The 17,248-nt window shown below is 40.5% G+C and overlaps 1 protein-coding gene across 5 annotated transcripts; it reads left to right on the top strand.

Annotated features, from left to right (window-relative positions):
* The first annotated feature begins 860 nt into the window (after window positions 1–860).
* gon4la (gon-4 like a) lies at window positions 861–17,219 on the top strand. 5 transcript variants are annotated; one of them, XM_008422293.3, is made up of 27 exons: window positions 861–1,123; window positions 1,288–1,306; window positions 1,406–1,638; window positions 2,203–2,426; window positions 3,245–3,319; window positions 3,406–3,456; window positions 3,536–3,589; window positions 4,095–4,190; window positions 4,772–4,864; window positions 4,939–5,094; window positions 5,451–5,661; window positions 6,451–6,552; window positions 6,667–6,707; window positions 7,272–7,372; window positions 7,453–7,636; window positions 7,878–7,964; window positions 8,071–8,248; window positions 8,918–9,068; window positions 10,122–10,269; window positions 10,345–10,461; window positions 11,060–11,749; window positions 12,553–12,645; window positions 13,542–13,739; window positions 13,808–13,951; window positions 15,072–15,316; window positions 16,182–16,284; window positions 16,363–17,219. In XM_008422293.3, exons 3-27 carry the CDS (start codon window positions 1,431–1,433, stop codon window positions 16,444–16,446), a joined length of 3,834 nt encoding a protein of 1,277 aa, XP_008420515.1. In that variant the 5' UTR covers window positions 861–1,123; window positions 1,288–1,306; window positions 1,406–1,430; the 3' UTR covers window positions 16,447–17,219. The 5 variants fall into 5 exon arrangements, with proteins under 5 accessions (XP_008420515.1, XP_008420513.1, XP_008420511.1 ...); XM_008422291.3 differs by having other exon boundaries at window positions 1,279–1,306; XM_008422289.3 differs by having other exon boundaries at window positions 1,279–1,306; window positions 1,384–1,638.
* Window positions 17,220–17,248: the final 29 nt, after the last annotated feature.

The following is a 17,248-nucleotide window of genomic DNA, read 5'->3' as shown; positions in this document are numbered from 1 at the left end:
GTTGATTTTTTTTCTTGTTGTTCTTTAACAAAATCAACGCTTTGATAAGGAGTCAGAGGAGGACGTGCTGCTCTCAGCCTCCTGTCTGCGTTCAGTTTGTCGCCTAATGCCGATGATCGACTCAAACACTTCCTCGATCGACGTATCGCACCGCTGCTCTAGCGAAACACGAACAGTTCAGAAACAATATGAAATGGGGAAAAAAGTTATTTATTAATTGAATAAGTCAGATTGTTCTTGAAAAACTAATCAGTCACGGCTGATTAGTGGGCGCACTCACAGCTGCACAATGGACCCATTGATATATATATTTTTTACAGCTGACAGCCGCTCCTCTCTTGCAGGTACTGCGTACCCCCGCTAAATCTTTTAGGGGTACGCAGTACCCTACCGTACCCCCCTACTTTCACCCCTGGTTATATCTGATTTAATAAGGATGTGTTCAATGTGTGACTGCTAAACGTTTTTTATTTTTTGGTTTAAGCCCTAAACCAAAAACAAAAAACAAACAAAAAAAAACCGTTTATGCCCTAAACTTTAGGGGAAGTCTGAACTTAAGACTGTATCTCTTTTCAACTAAAATACTAAGCTTAATGGCAGAAATATACACATTGAAAGTAGACTAAAATTGTGCTTTCGCTTTAATTGGTAGCTATAAAAGCGCCCTCTGTACCAGGCTTTGATCTGCTGCCGAAAAGTTGATATTAAAGGTGGTCACGAAGCTCAATGATATTTACACAAGTGGCTTGTCATATATTCTAAAGTTAACGTATATAAATATGCAAAATGGCTTGCCATACACACCCAGAAACCGCATATTGATGGCGTCACGTCGGCGCCGCGACGCCGGAAATGTAGTTTTTTTTTTTGAGGCAGAATAGCCTAATGGTTGTGGCGGTAAGTGTGTGTGAGTAGCGATGGATCCTGGTGGTTAAGGTTCCCTCCATCCTGAAGCGACACCGGGCTGACAAAGACTCCTGAACGGCACGTTTTCACCGGAAATCGCCTGCGTTTGGAAGGAGCGGGCCGTTAGCCGTTAGCCGCTAACCGGCTGGAGTGTTGTTAGCTTTGTAGCCGCATCCTGGGCTTCTTATCACCCTGAGCACACGGAGACCCAACAGGCGTGAGTTTATTTATCTGTGGGCGGCTGCTAATCATAGTGACTGCTAAATATCAGGATCCAACATTAACTTTAACACTAGCAGCAGCTCAGTGAGAGGTTACACTGGTGTTGGGAACCAACATCTGCTGAAATCTAACATTGTTTTCATTTTACAGGAGCTTCAGTCTGCAGCTGGAAGAGGCAGTGAGTTTCCTTTTTCATTTCCTGACATTTTTTTGTTCATTGTAAAGTGTTTCTATATATCTAAAGTTTAATTAAAGGATGTTCTTCTGTCTGGCTCAGAGATCAGAGGTCATGTTTCTCCACTATGAGCTCAGCCCGAAAACGCCTGAAATTAAGCCCAGCCAAGCAGCAACATGCCTCCAGCAGCTCCGGTGCTGGACCAGCGCCGCTCAGCTCTGATGATGGCATGCTGCTGCCACCACCTGCTCCATGTCAGGCTGAGGAAGAGGATGAGGAAGGCTACCTGCTGGTGGAGGAAGATACCACTGACTCGAGCCTCATCATCACTATGGGTAACACAAACACGTTTGTCTTCCTGTCTTCACATTCAACATGGATAAACTACTGAATGTTGAAGATGGTTCTGAGCAAAAATATGGAGACATTTCAGAACTAATGAATATTTTAGTAATCATTTATTCTGATGATTATTCCGTCTTAAATGTCTTTCTTTCTTTTTAAATATTGAAGAAATAACTTTTTTACATTTTTTATTAGATTAGATTTTTTGGGAAATTGCTGCAGTTGAAGTTAAGTGTCTTGGTTTTTTATTCATGTTATTTTTTTATATTTTCTGCCAATTTTATGATTGACTTTTTATTTTTACCAAGCTAAATTTAATATTTTCTTTTATCTTTTATCTACGTGTGATTGTACTGAAGCACTTTAATCACCTGAGCTTGCTATAAATATGCAATATCAATCATCTTTGAGTTAATAAATGATTCTTGTTAGTTCAAACTACAACTACTTAAACTCTTGACGTCGTCCATAATAAAATCCTGAAATTTGTGTTTGTAGCACAACAGAAGGAAACTATTTTTTTTCTACTGACAACTCAAACATCTCTGTCTCAGAGGACAGCCAGAAGGAAGTAAAGGCTCAGAGGAAGAAGGCAGCGAAGCGGAAAAAACGGACGCTGAATGAGAAGGAAGTTGATGATCAGGGCAGGAAGTCAGAGACGGAGGAGGAGGAAGAGACGGGCGTGGAGGTGGAGATCGACAAAGATCTGGACCAGGCTCTGGAGACCAAGTCCAAACAGCACAACCTGACCACTGTGAACGTTAAAAACATCATTCATGTGAGTTCTGGTCGCACAGATTGTTTAAAACTGTCACATTCCACAGGTTTTTCATTTAACCACTTAAGCCTTTTTGATACAATGTTAATAATACATTAAAAATGTAAATAAACAAATATTTAACTAAATAAATTTAAATAATATTTTTTTTCACCTGAAATGCAATGATTGCATTCCTTTAGTTATTTTGAACTGAGTGAAACTAAATGTGCCATATGAGCAGTTAAACATTTTTGCAGATAAAGGTGTTTTCATCTTAAATTCAAAATTAATTGTATTTTGAAATTTATTGTAACTTTAGTGCAAAATGTATTTTATTGTATAAATTTGTTGTGTTTTATACAGTTTTGGGTTAATTTCTGCTCTGAGCATGTTGTTTTTAAGCACATTACCCTTTTTGAGTCCGTATACTCCAGTTAATGATTAATCGATTTCTAAATTAGTTGATGATTATTTAAATAATTGATTAATCATGATTACTTCAATTAATCGTTTCAGCCCTAAATATTGGTCAATTGGTTAATATGGGTTTTTCTGCAGGAGCCAAAGGAAAAGTCAAACACAAAGTCTTGAACAAAAAATAGACTAATAAAATAATTAAAAATCAGTTTAAAATCTTATTTTAAAAAATAAATTGTAAAGCAACGCTGTAAATAATAAGCATAGGTCATTTTTGTCCTTTGAGGAACAGAAAAAGACACTAAAATGAATTATTCAGTTTATTCTATTTATGGTGATTCATCTAAGCAAAAATAAAATGTTTTGATCTGTAATGTTTGTTTGTTTGTTTGTTTGTTTTTTGAATGTTTGTTTTCTAGGAAGTGATCACCAATGAACATGTGGTTGCCATGATGAAAGCAGCCATCAATGAGACAGAAGCCGTTCCTCCGTTTGTGAGTCTCCAGTTTAAGAAAAAACACTTAGTGCAGCTCCAGCTGAATCCTCACATTCTTATAATTCTGAGTATTTTCTGTTCCAGGAGCCTAAAATGACTCGATCCAAGTTTAAAGAAGTGGTGGAGAAGGGTGTGGTGAGTCTGTTTCTGAAGAGATAAATGATCTGAAATGCAGCTGCAGCCATAGTTTGTTCATGTTTCCGTTTCCCGTCAGGTGATTCCCACCTGGAATATCTCACCCATCAAGAAAAGCAGCGACGCCACCAAGGTAAAACACAACAATGCAACATTTTTACCATAATCTGTCAGTCTGACAGTTCACTACCCTTCAATAAAAACCTACATGTTTTATCATTTTATGAACCTCAATTCTACTTAATTCTGGTATATCTGTTTAACTCATTAAAAACGAAACAATATTGTAAATAATTCAAGAACATGAACTTTTTTTGGTCTAAAGCACGGATGTCCAGACTTTTTGTCAAATTTGCCAAAATTATCGTTTAAAAAGTAATTGCAGGAAATATAAATATCCTTTTTTAAAACCTAAAATCACCAAAATAGATTTTGTTGCTTACTAAAAAATAAACTAAGCATGAACTGTTTTACTTAAATAATCCCTTTTTTGTTGTTGTAGGAATGGGATTGGAAATTTTTTAGAGATTCTGTTCATTCTCTTTTACTATTTTTAATTTCAGAGAACCATGAAGCTGTAAAACATCTATATGTTATCAATAAATTATTAAATTTAGTCCAAAATAATTTTGTTTCAGGCTCCTCAGTTTGTGGACATCCCACTGGATGAGGAAGACTCCTCTGACGAAGAATATCGCCCAGACGAGGAAGAGGAGGATGAGACGGCTGAAGAGGTGAGGCTCTGATTTTTATGGCTACATCTCATTTATTTTCATTAATAATTAATTCCTGTCAGGGCTGGATGGTATGGCTGACAATAATTTTTATATCAATCAATATCAATAATTATTGATTAGTTTTGTTGTTTCAAATATCTAGAATTCTGCCAGACTAGTGACAGGACCTTTCCTGTTTTATCCAGTTTAGCTCCATGCCATTGTTTTTTATTTTTAGGCAATTATGAAGCACAGTAGTGAAACCTTAAACTGCTGCTGTGCCAGTTACTCAGTAGGTTGTTGCTAGGTAACCATAGATTGGGTGAGTTGCTAGGTAACCATAGAGCGATTGAGTCAGTTGATTCCACCAACCTGGGTTAGCTCGCATTCAGAGGTTGAGTTGCTAAAGCCTTTTCTCTTTCCTCTGCCTACATCTCCCAGAATGCTGTGCGGTTCTGGATCGCAGTTCAGTGAAATGATTGAATGTTTGGTTAGACGTATTTTCCATTGACATTGATCACGTGTCTATAGCGATATATATTATTGGTTTATTGCCCAGGCCTAATTTTTTGTTGTTTTTATTTATTTTCATTATTCAGACGTTCCAGGAGAGCGACATGGAGAGCACAGCTTCGTCCCCCAGAGGGACTCGGCTGAATCGAGCAGACGACGACAGCTGCAGCCCCTGGCAGGTAGCGACTGATAACCACAGGATTGGCTGAAAGTCGCCATTATCTACGGTCACTCTGCGTCTCTGTCTTCTCAGACGTCTCGAATTCGATCCCGGCGTTTGAAGGAAGGGTTGATGGGGCCCCCTCCTCCTCCTAAAGCTCCGCCCTCCAAAGGCGCGACTGACAGCAGCTTCCTGGAGAAGCTGCACGCGGTTGAGGAGGAGCTGGCTGGCTGCATGGAGCCGTACCAGGTAACTGTAACAGGCCTTTTTTGGGGCCCTAAGCAGATTTTCATTTTGGACAGTTACTCAGTACTTAAGTAGCCTTTTTACCAATTGTATTTTTTTTTACTCCTACTTAAGTAGTTTCTTGGACGGCTACTTTTTACTTGAGTACAATTTTTGGGTACTCTGCCGTTTTCTGTATGCAAGTGTGCCATATTATTTCGACTATTTGAAGATTTATATAAGCCTTAATTTCAGGGCAAAGATGATTCGGATGGACTAAATATAAAAACATGCCACACTTTTCAGATTTTCTATTTGTTTAAAACCTTAAAATCTATGTATAATTTTCTTTCTACTGGTGATTAATCTGACTTCCTCAGCCTATGTCTGAGTCAGAGGATGAGTCCGGGGTGATGGCGTACCGGACCCGGTCCAAGCGTCCTCTCCGCGACATCCCGTTAGGCCAGCTGGAGGCGGAGCTCCGAGCCCCCGACATTACCCCAGACATGTACGACTCTAGCTCGGCGCCGGAGGACCGGGACTGGACCGACTGGCTGAGAGGCCTGATGAGCTCAGACGTTGATAACGAAGGTGAGCGACCGTTGTAAGTTTAGTTTAAAAATTAACTTACAAGTAATCTCTGATTAACCGTTCGATAACGTCCGTTAGACCTTATTTTAGTGATGTAGTTTGGCCGCCATCCAGCAGAGGGCGCCGCTGGTCATCCTTAAACGGAGCCGTTGAGAGAAATAAAGATGGCGGAGATAATAACGAGAACGGGAAAGAGTCACAATCCAACCAGAGTCCGGTGTGGGATGGAAAGTGAACTTTATACGGTTCTGTTTTGAAATATAAACACTCAAAAAGCTTTTTAAGTTTCGCTCTAATAATGCTCATACAGGCGAACCGCTTGACCGGGAAGAGTCAACTGCTTGTTTAAAAGAGGATTGCTATGCTAGGAAGGCGAAGATGATCCGATGACAGAAAAGCGGAGGAAAAAAACCTGTCAACCACAGACAATATTTATGGATGTACATCTTTCTGTTCATGGGGAATTAAGTTTTTCACATATTTTATTCTTTTCATCTTTCATTTTTCTATTTAGCAATAAAAGAAACTCCGTTTTTGTTTTATAAATATGTCTAATTTTTATATTGTGAGAAAGCCACAATACAGCTGACACAAAATAATATAAAAATGTAATTATGTTTTTTAAATTCAGCATATTATGAAAAAAATCGCCCTTTATATTAAAAATTGTTGGTCCTCTTGATGCAAAAGAAAATGGTCGCTGATCAAATAATCATTAATTTATGGATGAGATTAATCAACTTTAGATTAAGTCATTAACTGATAAGAAACTCTGTCTCCATCTACCAGAGGAGTGTGATGATGAAGATGATCCAGAGTACAACTTCCTGGCCGACATCGATGAGCCCGACCTGGAGGATTACCGTGACGACAAGGCCGTCCGCATCACCAGTCAGTACAGATCGCCTTTAAACTAGTCATGCACCTTTACTGTCAGTCATCAGGGATGAAACTGTCACGGTTTCCTTCAGTTTTTGTGATGATGGATGTTTTTCTCTCCTTCAGAAAAGGAAGTGAACGAGCTGATGGAGGAGCTGTTTGAAACGGTACGAACACACACTTCCTTCATTCATTCATTCATTCATTGGTGAGCTCACTGGTCATAAATAAACTACCAACTGTAAAGTATCAAATACTTTTTCTGCTTTTTTATTACTATTGATTGTTGTGGTAAAAGCATCAGATTAATCTGGAGCTGAAGTGTTTCCAGGTTATCTATTCATCGGTCTGTCCATTCATCTGTTCATTATCTCTGAATCATTCTTTTCTCCTCTCTGCCCATTTATCTGTCCAGTCAGTGCATCTTGCCCATTCATAAATTCATAATTAATGTTTCCATTTAGACTTTAACAGTAACTAAATTCTGGGAATTTGAGTTTGAAGGAATTTTAACATAATAAAAGCTACAAACTGATTTATTTCCTTAACTTATCCCTCTGATCTTCACGATTCTAGTAAAGTTTAATATTTGCTAAAAAATAAAAACAGCTGAAGGTTTCAGTGCTTGAACTTAGACGGGATATTAGAGTAAATTCATAGTGAACTCAGCTGCAGCTGTGGTAGCTAGCGCTAACCTGAAGCTAACGTTCAAATGTGTGTCCGTGTCTCAGCTGAAGGAAGACCTGGCTGGACAGGAAGTGGACGACGAAGATGAGGAGCAGCAGGAGGAAACGCCCGCTTTTCAGGCCTTAACGCTGGAGGAGCAGCGCGTGTACGTAACACACTGACGAGCATCGCTATGACGACAGGGAGGCGCGTTTACTTCCTGCTGACTGCTGGTTTCTATCTCAGCGGCGCGACCGAAGACGAGGCTGAGGACGAGCCAATCACAGAGCTGCGAACGGTGAGGCAGCAGCTGGCTCTGATCAGGAAGCGGCGCCAGACGAACCCGATGTTCAGCGCTCAGAGTCCAGAACCGTTCACCCTGACGCTCAGCCCGCAGCAGCAGCAGCGGCTGCAGCAGCAGCTGCAGCAGGTACCGATCCGGACCGGGTTCGACTCTCCGCCAGAACCTCAGCTCAACTCTTGAGCTCTGACCAAAAGTAACTTTTACTTCAATTATCTGTTCTGTGAGTCGTGGAATGGAGTATTAGGGCGACGCTACAAGAATTTTAGTTTAAAAATGAGATGAGAAAATGAAATCAAATTTTCCAAAAATTAAATAAATAAGTTTCTCACCCAGCCTGACCTCTGACCTTTCTCTCTGTGTCTCTCAGCACATCCAGCTGCTCACCCAGATCAACCTGCTGACCTCACCTGTCCCCAAGCTGCACAGTGAGGCAGAGACCACCAGGCAGTTCCTGGTAACTCGCTTCTCCGCCTCTAGATTCAGATTTAATCCTCCATTTGGTTCAGCTATCAGACTGCAGGGAAGACGCTGCTGAAGACGTTTCTGTTCTCATCTTTCAGTTTGAGTTGGACATGTTGGCTCAGAGGGGAGAAATCCTCAGGTCTGCAGATGATCCCGGTTTCCGCAGTGCTTTCAGAAGCACCAACCTGCAGGGGGCGCTGGAGCTCCTGGAGGAGCTGCGGCAGACGCCCATCGACTACCGGCCGCAGAGCCACAAGCCTGATGGCAGAGGTCACAGTGAGTATCTGTCCGACCCTCACAGATTGACCACATGGCCTTAAAACGTCTTAAAATCTGTTATCTGAAATTAAGGCCTTAAAATGTTTTAAATTTGTCAAAAAAAACTTAAGTTGACATTAAATATGTTAACAACAAATCTTAAATTTTGATGTGGCTGGCAGTGGCGTCCCCAGAAAATTTTGATAGAGTTGGCCAGATCAGGCCAGTAAAAATTTTAGAAGCTAAAAAAAAAATAAAATAAAACAAGACAATTATATAATTTTAATTTTATATTTATTGGGTTTTACATTCGTCTTTGTTGAGTAAGGTTACTCTGTGTGCCTTTCTATGACACGAACATGATTCCCTGGGGGATCCAGAGGGGTTGCCAGTATTTTTAAAGAGGGGCCCATGTCCCCTCTCTCCCCCCTCTTGAGGGCGCCCCTGGTGGCAGGACTTTTTCATCTCATATATTCTATCTGGGATTTTTCTCATGGGTCTTTACTATCAAGAGTCGTGTGCAGACATCAGGCTTTACACAGTTTTGGTTCCTGCATTTCTTTTGTGCATCTCTGTGGTGATTAAACTTTTAATTTTATGTCTAATGGTTTTATAAAGTCAGAAATGTGAGGTGGTTTTCAGTACAGCAGCCTTACAGTTTCAGTTGGTGTTTTTCTGTCTATTCAGTGCGCTGTTTCCCCGTCATGCCAGCTGAGCTCGCCTGGCTGTTCGCCACCCGACCCGTGTTCCTCTACCCTGAACTGCTGCCTTGTGCCAACCTGGACCCGGCGATGTACTGCCCCCGCAGGACGGCGGCCTTCACTGCAGCAGAGGACTGGTAACTCAGACACCATTAAAGGCAGAATCTACTTTATTGAGCTGAAATTAGAGATCCAGTTTCTGGTTTTTCTAAAGTTCTGACTGAGGCAAATAAATAAATTTTTATTGATTAATCAAATTTTTGAGTTTTGAAAATTAAATTTTTGGTAAATCTGTTTTTTTTTTCTCCCAAAGCTCTCTTTGGCTTTTCATAGTTCAGAGTGATGTCAGCGAGTCCGAGGCCGCCATTTTGTTTTGAAGCATTTTTACAGCTTATATTTGTTTTGACTTTGAATTCAGGTCAACTTTATGACAAAATATAAGAGTCTGGCTAAGTTTTTTTTATTTTTCTTTCTTTCCTTTTCTTTTTTACAAAAATAAAGTCATGATGGGTTGTAATATTTAGAGAATGATATAGTAATTTTATGAGAACTTCACAAAATAAAAGATATTCAAGCATTTTTCTTCATTAAAATTTCGGAATAAGGTCGAAATAACAGAATAAAGTCTTAATATTTGGAGTAATTTGGATAGTAATTTTATGAAAATGAGACAAAATATTCAAGCTTTTTTCTCATTAAAACTAATGATAATTAAGTATTAATCTTATAAGAATAAAGTTGAAATAATATGAGAATAGAGTCCAAAAATTACTGTTTCATTTTCCAAGTTGTACAACTTTATGCTGGTGAAACTATGAGAAACAACAAAAAGTTTTCAAGCTTCTTTTCTCATTAATACAACCTTTTTTCCCATAATTTTAAGAAGTTTTTCTGGTAAAATTGTCTTTATTCAACAAATATTATGATAATATTCTCATATTGAAACAAAAATTGTCACAGAATGGCTGATAATAAATAACTACCAGTAAATAAATGATTAAATCAATAAATAATAAATAAATAAAAGCCACTAAATTTTTTTTATTTGTCATTTGTAGTTTTTTTTTTTTTTTAGAAAAGAAAGCAAGAAAAAAGAGGATTAAAAGAGAAAACTTACTTTAAAGTGTTGGAGGGAGAACCGTAGCAAACTGGGAGTTGAATTTGTGTGTTTTTGTATCTTTTCCCCTCAGCCTGCTGGTCCTCGGCCTCAGGAACATGGAGGGAGCCTGCGACCCGCCGAAGCTTGTGTCTCAGTTTCTGCTCAGGAAAACCGTTGTGCAAGTCCGCCGCAGGATCCTGCAGTGCTGCCGACCTGGAAGTCCGGACAACATCGTAAAAGTACGGAGAAAAAAAAACACTCGCAGAGAAAACCGTCCGCTGTTCTCTCAGTGACCGACTTCTCCTCCCCTGCAGGCCTTCAGGTACCAGCAGGTGGTGTGGCCGATGCTGGTGGCCTGCAGTAACGTTGATCCGGCCGAAGTGCGCCCCCCTGTGGCGAGAGAGGAGAAGAACATGCCTCTCTGGCTCGTGGTATTAAAACTGTTTCCTTCGACAGAATAAAGTTACAGTGATGGAGAAGAGCTAAAGAAAACCATGAAGTCAGAGGTTCACAAAACAAACAGAACTGGATTTAAATGGACTTATTTATGACGTAAAAATGATCAAACTCAACCAACAGAAGAAATTAGAACCAAACGAGCCGCACAGAAGCTAAAACGTAAATATTTAGAATAGAATAGAATATACTTTATTGATCCCCAAACAGATCAATAGGTTGTTAGTTGACAAGCGACTCCATCCAAGGTGTTAAATGTTAATGATACAAAAGTAACCATAAGCAACAAAACCCCATTAAAACCTCCTGGTTATTCCACCAGATGTTGATGTTTGAACTCTTCCTGAGTTAAAACATTACTGTTGTTGTTTCCAAATGACTCTGAACTTGTTTTCTTTGCATCATTTGAGGTCTGAAAGCTCTGCACCGTTTTGTTATTTTGACCATTTCTCATTTTCTGAAATTATAAACTAAATTTTTGCTTGGCAATTCAGAGACATGCTGTCAGTAGTTCATAGAATAAAAGATCAAAATATCAAGTCACCCTTCAATGTTCTGCTGTTTCTCCTCCAGCGGAGCCTTCCTGTTATCTCTCCCGTCATCAAACTCTTCAACAGCCCGCCCGGTTCCTCCCCGGAGGCGCCGGCCTCCAGCAGGCGGGGGAAAACCCGACACCTGGCGCTGCTGCGGTCCAGCTACAGCTTCCCGTCCGGGACCAGGTACCCGCCTCGCCTGCCTCAGAACCTGGACTTCCGACGCATCGGGTTCGTCCTGCTGCAGCCGCAGCCGCCCGCCTCGCCTCCCGACGCCTCGGAGGGTCCGGCCGACCGCGCCTCCCACATCCTCCTGAAGCGCCTCCTGCTGAGCAGGAAGGAGCAGAACTCTGACATCATCATCACCTCCACCATCTCTCTGCCGACGACGGAGCAGATTAAATACCACTGCAGGACACTGGCCGGCCTGAGGAGGAGGAGCAGGAGGAAGACGAGGCCGTCCTCTCCTGCTGCAGGGAAACCGAGCCTGAAGGAAGCCGCTTCTCCTCGGGGTTCTGCTTCCTGTGTGGAGGCTGGTGACGAAGACGAGGCCACCACTGAGGAAGAGCTGGAGGAGGAGAGCGACATGCTTCTGGTTTTATCCGAATCTTCGCCCAGCGCTGCAGGAAGCGTCTCCCATGACGACGATGACGACCTGCCGGGTCCGACAGAGTCAGAACCGCAGAGGAAAGCAGCAGGTGATGAAGATGAAGAAGACGGCCAGCAGCAGGTAAATTAAACTCTTCTTCTTCTTCTTCTTCTTCTTCTTCTTCTTCTTCTTCTTCTTCTTCTGCTTCTTCTTCTGTCACTGTGCACGAATGAAACTAACATAATAATAAAAAAAAAGCAACTCAGAGGCAAGTCCAATAATTGAATAAAATAATATTATATTTTTATATTAAATTTATATTATATTAATTATTCCATTTATAACCAGAGTTGAGTAGCAACTAGTTACATTTACTCATCTACAATTGATTTGAGTAACGTTATGGAAAATAATTACTTTTAGGAGTATTTTTACTGCACTGAACTTTTTACTTTTTGCTGTGAATTTCTGCTACTTTTACTTTTATCAGAAAGTGTTGCTACTTTTAGATGAGTCAAATGTCTGGATTTCCTACCCACTGAATGAAAAACCAAAAATTCACCAGACACACATCTACAGTTTTTGTTAAAGTTTCAGAAGTTTCTTATTGAAAAAAATTATGATTTGGAAAAATGTTTCTTCTCCCTGATTTTATTTTGTAATTGTAGTTTATATGAATTGTTTTAATTTCAGTCTCTACCAAAGTTTTCACATACATGTACATTCTGTTTCGTCTGATGGTGTAATTTTTAAATGTTAAATGATTGATATTTTTGATCAGTATAATTTTTACCAAATATTTTTTACTCCTAAGTAATTTATCGGATGGATAATTTTTACTTGAGTAAAAATTTCAACAAGGTGCTACTCTTGCTTTAGTATAATTTTTTGCTGCTCTTCCCATCTCTGCTTTCTGCAGCGTTAAAATCAAAATCTGTTTTCAGGAGAAGTTTTCATCGGAGGAAACGGAGGAAGAGGAGGATGACGGCCAGAGGGAGTCGGAGGACGTGGTGTTCGCTCAGGATTACCTCCACAGAGTAAGAACAGAAATACTCCTCACAGCTCTGGAGGTTTTCAGATTACAACCACAAACATTATTTCTTGTTTGTTGGAGTTGAACTCCACAGAATAACATGAAGTGATGCAGGATGAGGAAGTGGGATTCGATTCAGTTGCGGCTACTGGTAGCTGCTAAAATACACTTGCTAGCTACCTAACATTTTTATATTTATTTTAACATCCATCATGAGTAAAGTGCAGATTTACTGCCATCTGTCTGGATGACATTCATCTTCGCCATTGGCTCTCTTCTGATTTATTTTTTGGCTATTTTATTTCTTACATTTCTGTTGCGTTACAACAGAAATGTAAGACCATCAGTTCTTAAATTCAGACATGATTGTCTTAAAAAGTCTTAAATTTCAGTCGGTAAAACCTGCAGGAGCTCTCTGCACCACTGTGCTTCAAACTTTAAGTTATGAAGCACAGTGGTGAAACTTTAAACTGCTACTGCACAAGTTACTCCACAGGTTGCTAGGTAACCAAAGAATATGTGAGTTGCTAGGTAACCGTAGAGTGAGAGTTAAATGTTAACAGTTTTAGTTGATTCCACCAATTTGGACATTTGTTTTTTCCAGCCTAGCACAAAAATTAAAAATAAGTAAATAATAATAATTAATATTAGTAATAATAACTGTAAAACAGTAAATAACAATTAGCAGTGTTAGTCTTAAACACACACATATCGCTCAGAAAAAAATAAATTCAACATTTAAAACACACAACTCTAGAGACTGTGTGTGTGTTATAAAGAGATCAATAGATATTTATAATAAATATTGATCTCATGTCTATCGCTGTATATTTGATTTATTGTCCAGCCTGTTTTAAACTAGACTTTTTCTCTCCTCCGTTCTGGCTGGTTCCTGTGTAGGTGTGTGAAGCGGTCCAGGTGTGTCCGGGCCTTTCTGAGCAGCTGCTGCAGGTGTTGGATGAGTTTTCAGCCTCGGGGCCCTCAGGGGCCCCGGAGGTTCTCTATGACAGGCTGGGCTGCTTGCTGCAGCCGTGGCCTCAGCTGCTCAAAGACTTCGCCGCCTTCCTGAACCCCAGACAGGCGCGCCGATGTGGACTGGTGAGTGGAGTCTCCGCCACAGTGATTTAGCTCAGGTAGCAAGCTGAGCTGCTCTTCCTCTCCGCCAGCTGCTGGAGCAGCGGCTGTTTGAGCGCAGCCGGCGGTTCCTGAGGCGGATGGGCCGCAGCCTGGGGGAAAGCTCGCCGCTCTACCAGCAGGTGGTGTCTGTGCTGCAGGGAAGCTCCGCCCCCTCATCGGAGGACGTGGACAAGGTAGGCGGCGAACACGGAGTCATTTATTTTATTGGTTACCATGGTAACCGTTAGTGGCATCAATCTCTGTGAGTAGTCCCAAGACCTGCGGTTCTCTGTGGGGGCGCACTGATTTATTGTCGCCAGGTTCCTTCTCATCTGCTTCACTAAAGGTCTAAATTACAGCCTCTGTGCTCTTCTGCTCTGCCGTTAGAGAGGGTGACTGGCAGACCGACCCACCATGTCATGTCTGCACGTTTGCAGTGATTTTCACACCACTTTTACCAACTCAGTGGCTGCCTTGCTGTATTTAGCGACTTTTCAGACAGAAAAATGGCATGTTACAAAATCGGAATCAGCTGGTCAGGCTTTCTAAAGATCGGTAATCAGTGATGAGCTATAAAATTTCAATCAGTGCACCACTTGTTCTTTAGCGACACGCCGAACACGGAGGCTACTGACCTCAGTTCATTTATTCCTGCTTTGATTCCTGGACCTTTTGCTTCCTCTTCATCCAGTCCATGTACTGTTTATGAAAGGCAACCAGTGCCATAAAAGAATATGTATTATGCATATAAATATACTACTTATTGTAGTAATTAATTAATCTAGCAAATATTATGATGATGAATTGATTAAAGACTTTGCTCGTTATACAGATGTTTCATTTATCCACTTAAGATTTTTTGTTGCAATATTAGAAATGCATTAAAAGGTGCAAATGAACCAATAATTAATTTCCATTTTATAAAAATAAACATTTTATTGCTTAAAGTGCAATAACATTCTTTAGTGAATTTAAACTGGGTGAATATATAAAATATGCCACTTAAAGAGTTTTGGATAAAATATAATTATAGACGAAACAGTTGCCAAAATGTATATCTATATTTTGTACAGTTTTGGCTTAATATCTGCTCCGAATTTTTTCATCAAATGGCCTTTTTTGAGTTTAGCTTCAGCTAATTAATCAATTATTAAATCAATTGACTATTATTTTAATAATCAATTCCTCATAACTAATTGTTTTGGCCCATATCCATAGATAATATACAACATTCTTGTAATTTTTATGATAGTTTTGTAACTTGTTTCCATCTTATTGGCCCGTCTGTCTTCTCTTCCCACCGTTTCCTCTCAGGTTTCGTCTTTGCTCAGGAAGCATCCAGACCTGCAGGACGAGGTCCAGGAGATTTTCCAGCAGCTCCACAGCTGCTCCCAGAGCGCGGCGGACTCCGCCTGCCAGAACCCCGGCAGCGGCAGAGCGGAGCCCATCAACGCCTTGGTGGAAGGAGATGAAGACGACGACGACAGGGAGCAGCAGGCGGTTTGTGCCAAAAACATCACAGTTTCCTCCAACGGAGAGAAGGTCGTGGTTTGGACCCGGTGAGAACAGATCACGTTCATAAAAGCTTCATAAGATCAGGACGTTTTCGTCATGTTTCTAAATTCACTCTCCGAGAAATTGGACTCAATTTGAATTGTTGAACTCACTGAAAACATCTAAACAATCGACTGAGAAGCTGATGCAGCTAATTTTCTGCCTTAATGTTATTTTGCAGCGTTTGACCTGTTAAATATTTATACCAAACAGCTTCAATGTGTTTTTATATGATAAACCTGCACAAAGAAGCACAGCATTGTGAAGGGGATTAAATATAATAAATACACCTGCAAAATGCTATGTTTTGCTAGCACTTAAACGATTGAGTTAATCATGATCAATCAGTTTCTGAAATAATCGTCAACTTATTTTGTAATCGATTAATCGTTCATTGGAGTATATAGGCTGTAAAACAGGCCACACTCAGAGCCGATATTAAGGCAAAAACTACATTTAATTTAAGATGAAAAATACTTTAAAAATATTAAATAAAAACTCTGCTGTGAGTAATTAACTTTTTGTTAGGTTCCCTGTGGTTGTCATAAAATGACTGCTTCATCCTCCAAAAATACGACTTTATTCTGCTAATATAAAACTTTATTTTCTTTTTGTAGCCTGACTCTTTCACCGTAGAGTCGACCTGAATTCAAAGTCCAAATAAGTAGAAGCAGTAAAAACTGCTCGTTAAACAAGATGGCCGACCTGAACTGTGGAAACGCAGGAAGAGCGTTGGTGGGGGAAAAAAAAAAAAATGCTGAATTTTCCAAAAATTTAATCTTTAAACACCAGAAATTCTTTTAAATCGATTAATTAATCCACTTTGTTAATTAATCGATCAGTTTCAAGCAGCTGTTCTTCCTGTTCCAGTGATGCTGACCGCGCCATCCTGACCGCCTGCCAGCAGAGAGGAGCCACAACGAAGACATTCAGACAGGTGTCCGCCCTGCTGGGCAATAAGACTGTCAAACAGGTGAGAGTGGGCGGAGCCTCAGTGTTCAGATGCATCGCCGCTTCCTGAGCTGAACTGATGTCACATGATTTCCTGCAGGTACGACTTCGTTTCCAGGACCTGATGAAGCTTTTCCTCTCCGCGTCCCAGAGGTCCAGCAGAGCAGAATCGGCTCCGGACTGATCCAGAGGCTCCTGGAGGAGTTTGTTTCTGACCACAAAGCGGATCCGTTTCTGGACCGGTGACCGGTTTACCTGAATCCAGTCCAGCAGAGGGCGCTCACGAGCCGCAGCTGGTTTTATTCAGGAACTTTAAGTAGAGGAGGAAGAGACCAGGGCAGGTCACTTCCTCTGAGGGGACAAACACAGAATCACTGTTAAAGTTATTCTTATTTTAGCTTTGATTTGACCCTGGTGCTGTGAAAAAGGTTCTGAAAGTCCAGCTTTCCTCCGAGCTTTCACCCTGAATGTGCCGGTCACTGTGAACATCTTAGGAGGGATTCAGACTGTTTGTGATTCTGGTGAACCAGCTTGAACGTATTTATTGTTGTGTGTGTTTAATATGTCTGTGATGACCTCAGTGATGTTGGGTTGATGCTCTGAAGGTTTTGGTTTCAATCCTCCCACTGCCGAGCTGAAGACATAAGGACTGAGTATAGAAACTGATGCTGGCGCTCTCCATGTTGGGTTCCTGGACTCTGAAATGCCTTAAACATTTGGTTTCCCTTCAGTCTGAATACACCTGTTTTTACTTGCAGCTTTAATTATTCAGGATTGGTGGTCAATAGCCGGTTAATAGCAATTTAACATAAGTTAGTATTCCCTTAAGTAGAATTACAGCTTTTGTTTTTTCTGTAACTTCTACTAACAAGCGGTTTTTATACTAACACTCTGAACATCAGAAAAACAATTATCTTGTCATAATAGAGAAAAAGTAAAACTTTTTAAGAGCCTTGATTACATCTCCGATGAAGGTTTTCTTGAAG

This window comes from Poecilia reticulata, chromosome 11 (genome assembly GCF_904066995.2).
Source record: "Poecilia reticulata chromosome 11, P_reticulata-male-v2, whole genome shotgun sequence".
In the NCBI taxonomy this organism is placed as follows: Eukaryota; Metazoa; Chordata; class Actinopteri; order Cyprinodontiformes; family Poeciliidae; genus Poecilia; species Poecilia reticulata.
The sequence above is the reverse complement of the archived record's forward strand: the minus strand, read 5'-3'. Positions and strand labels throughout refer to the sequence as shown.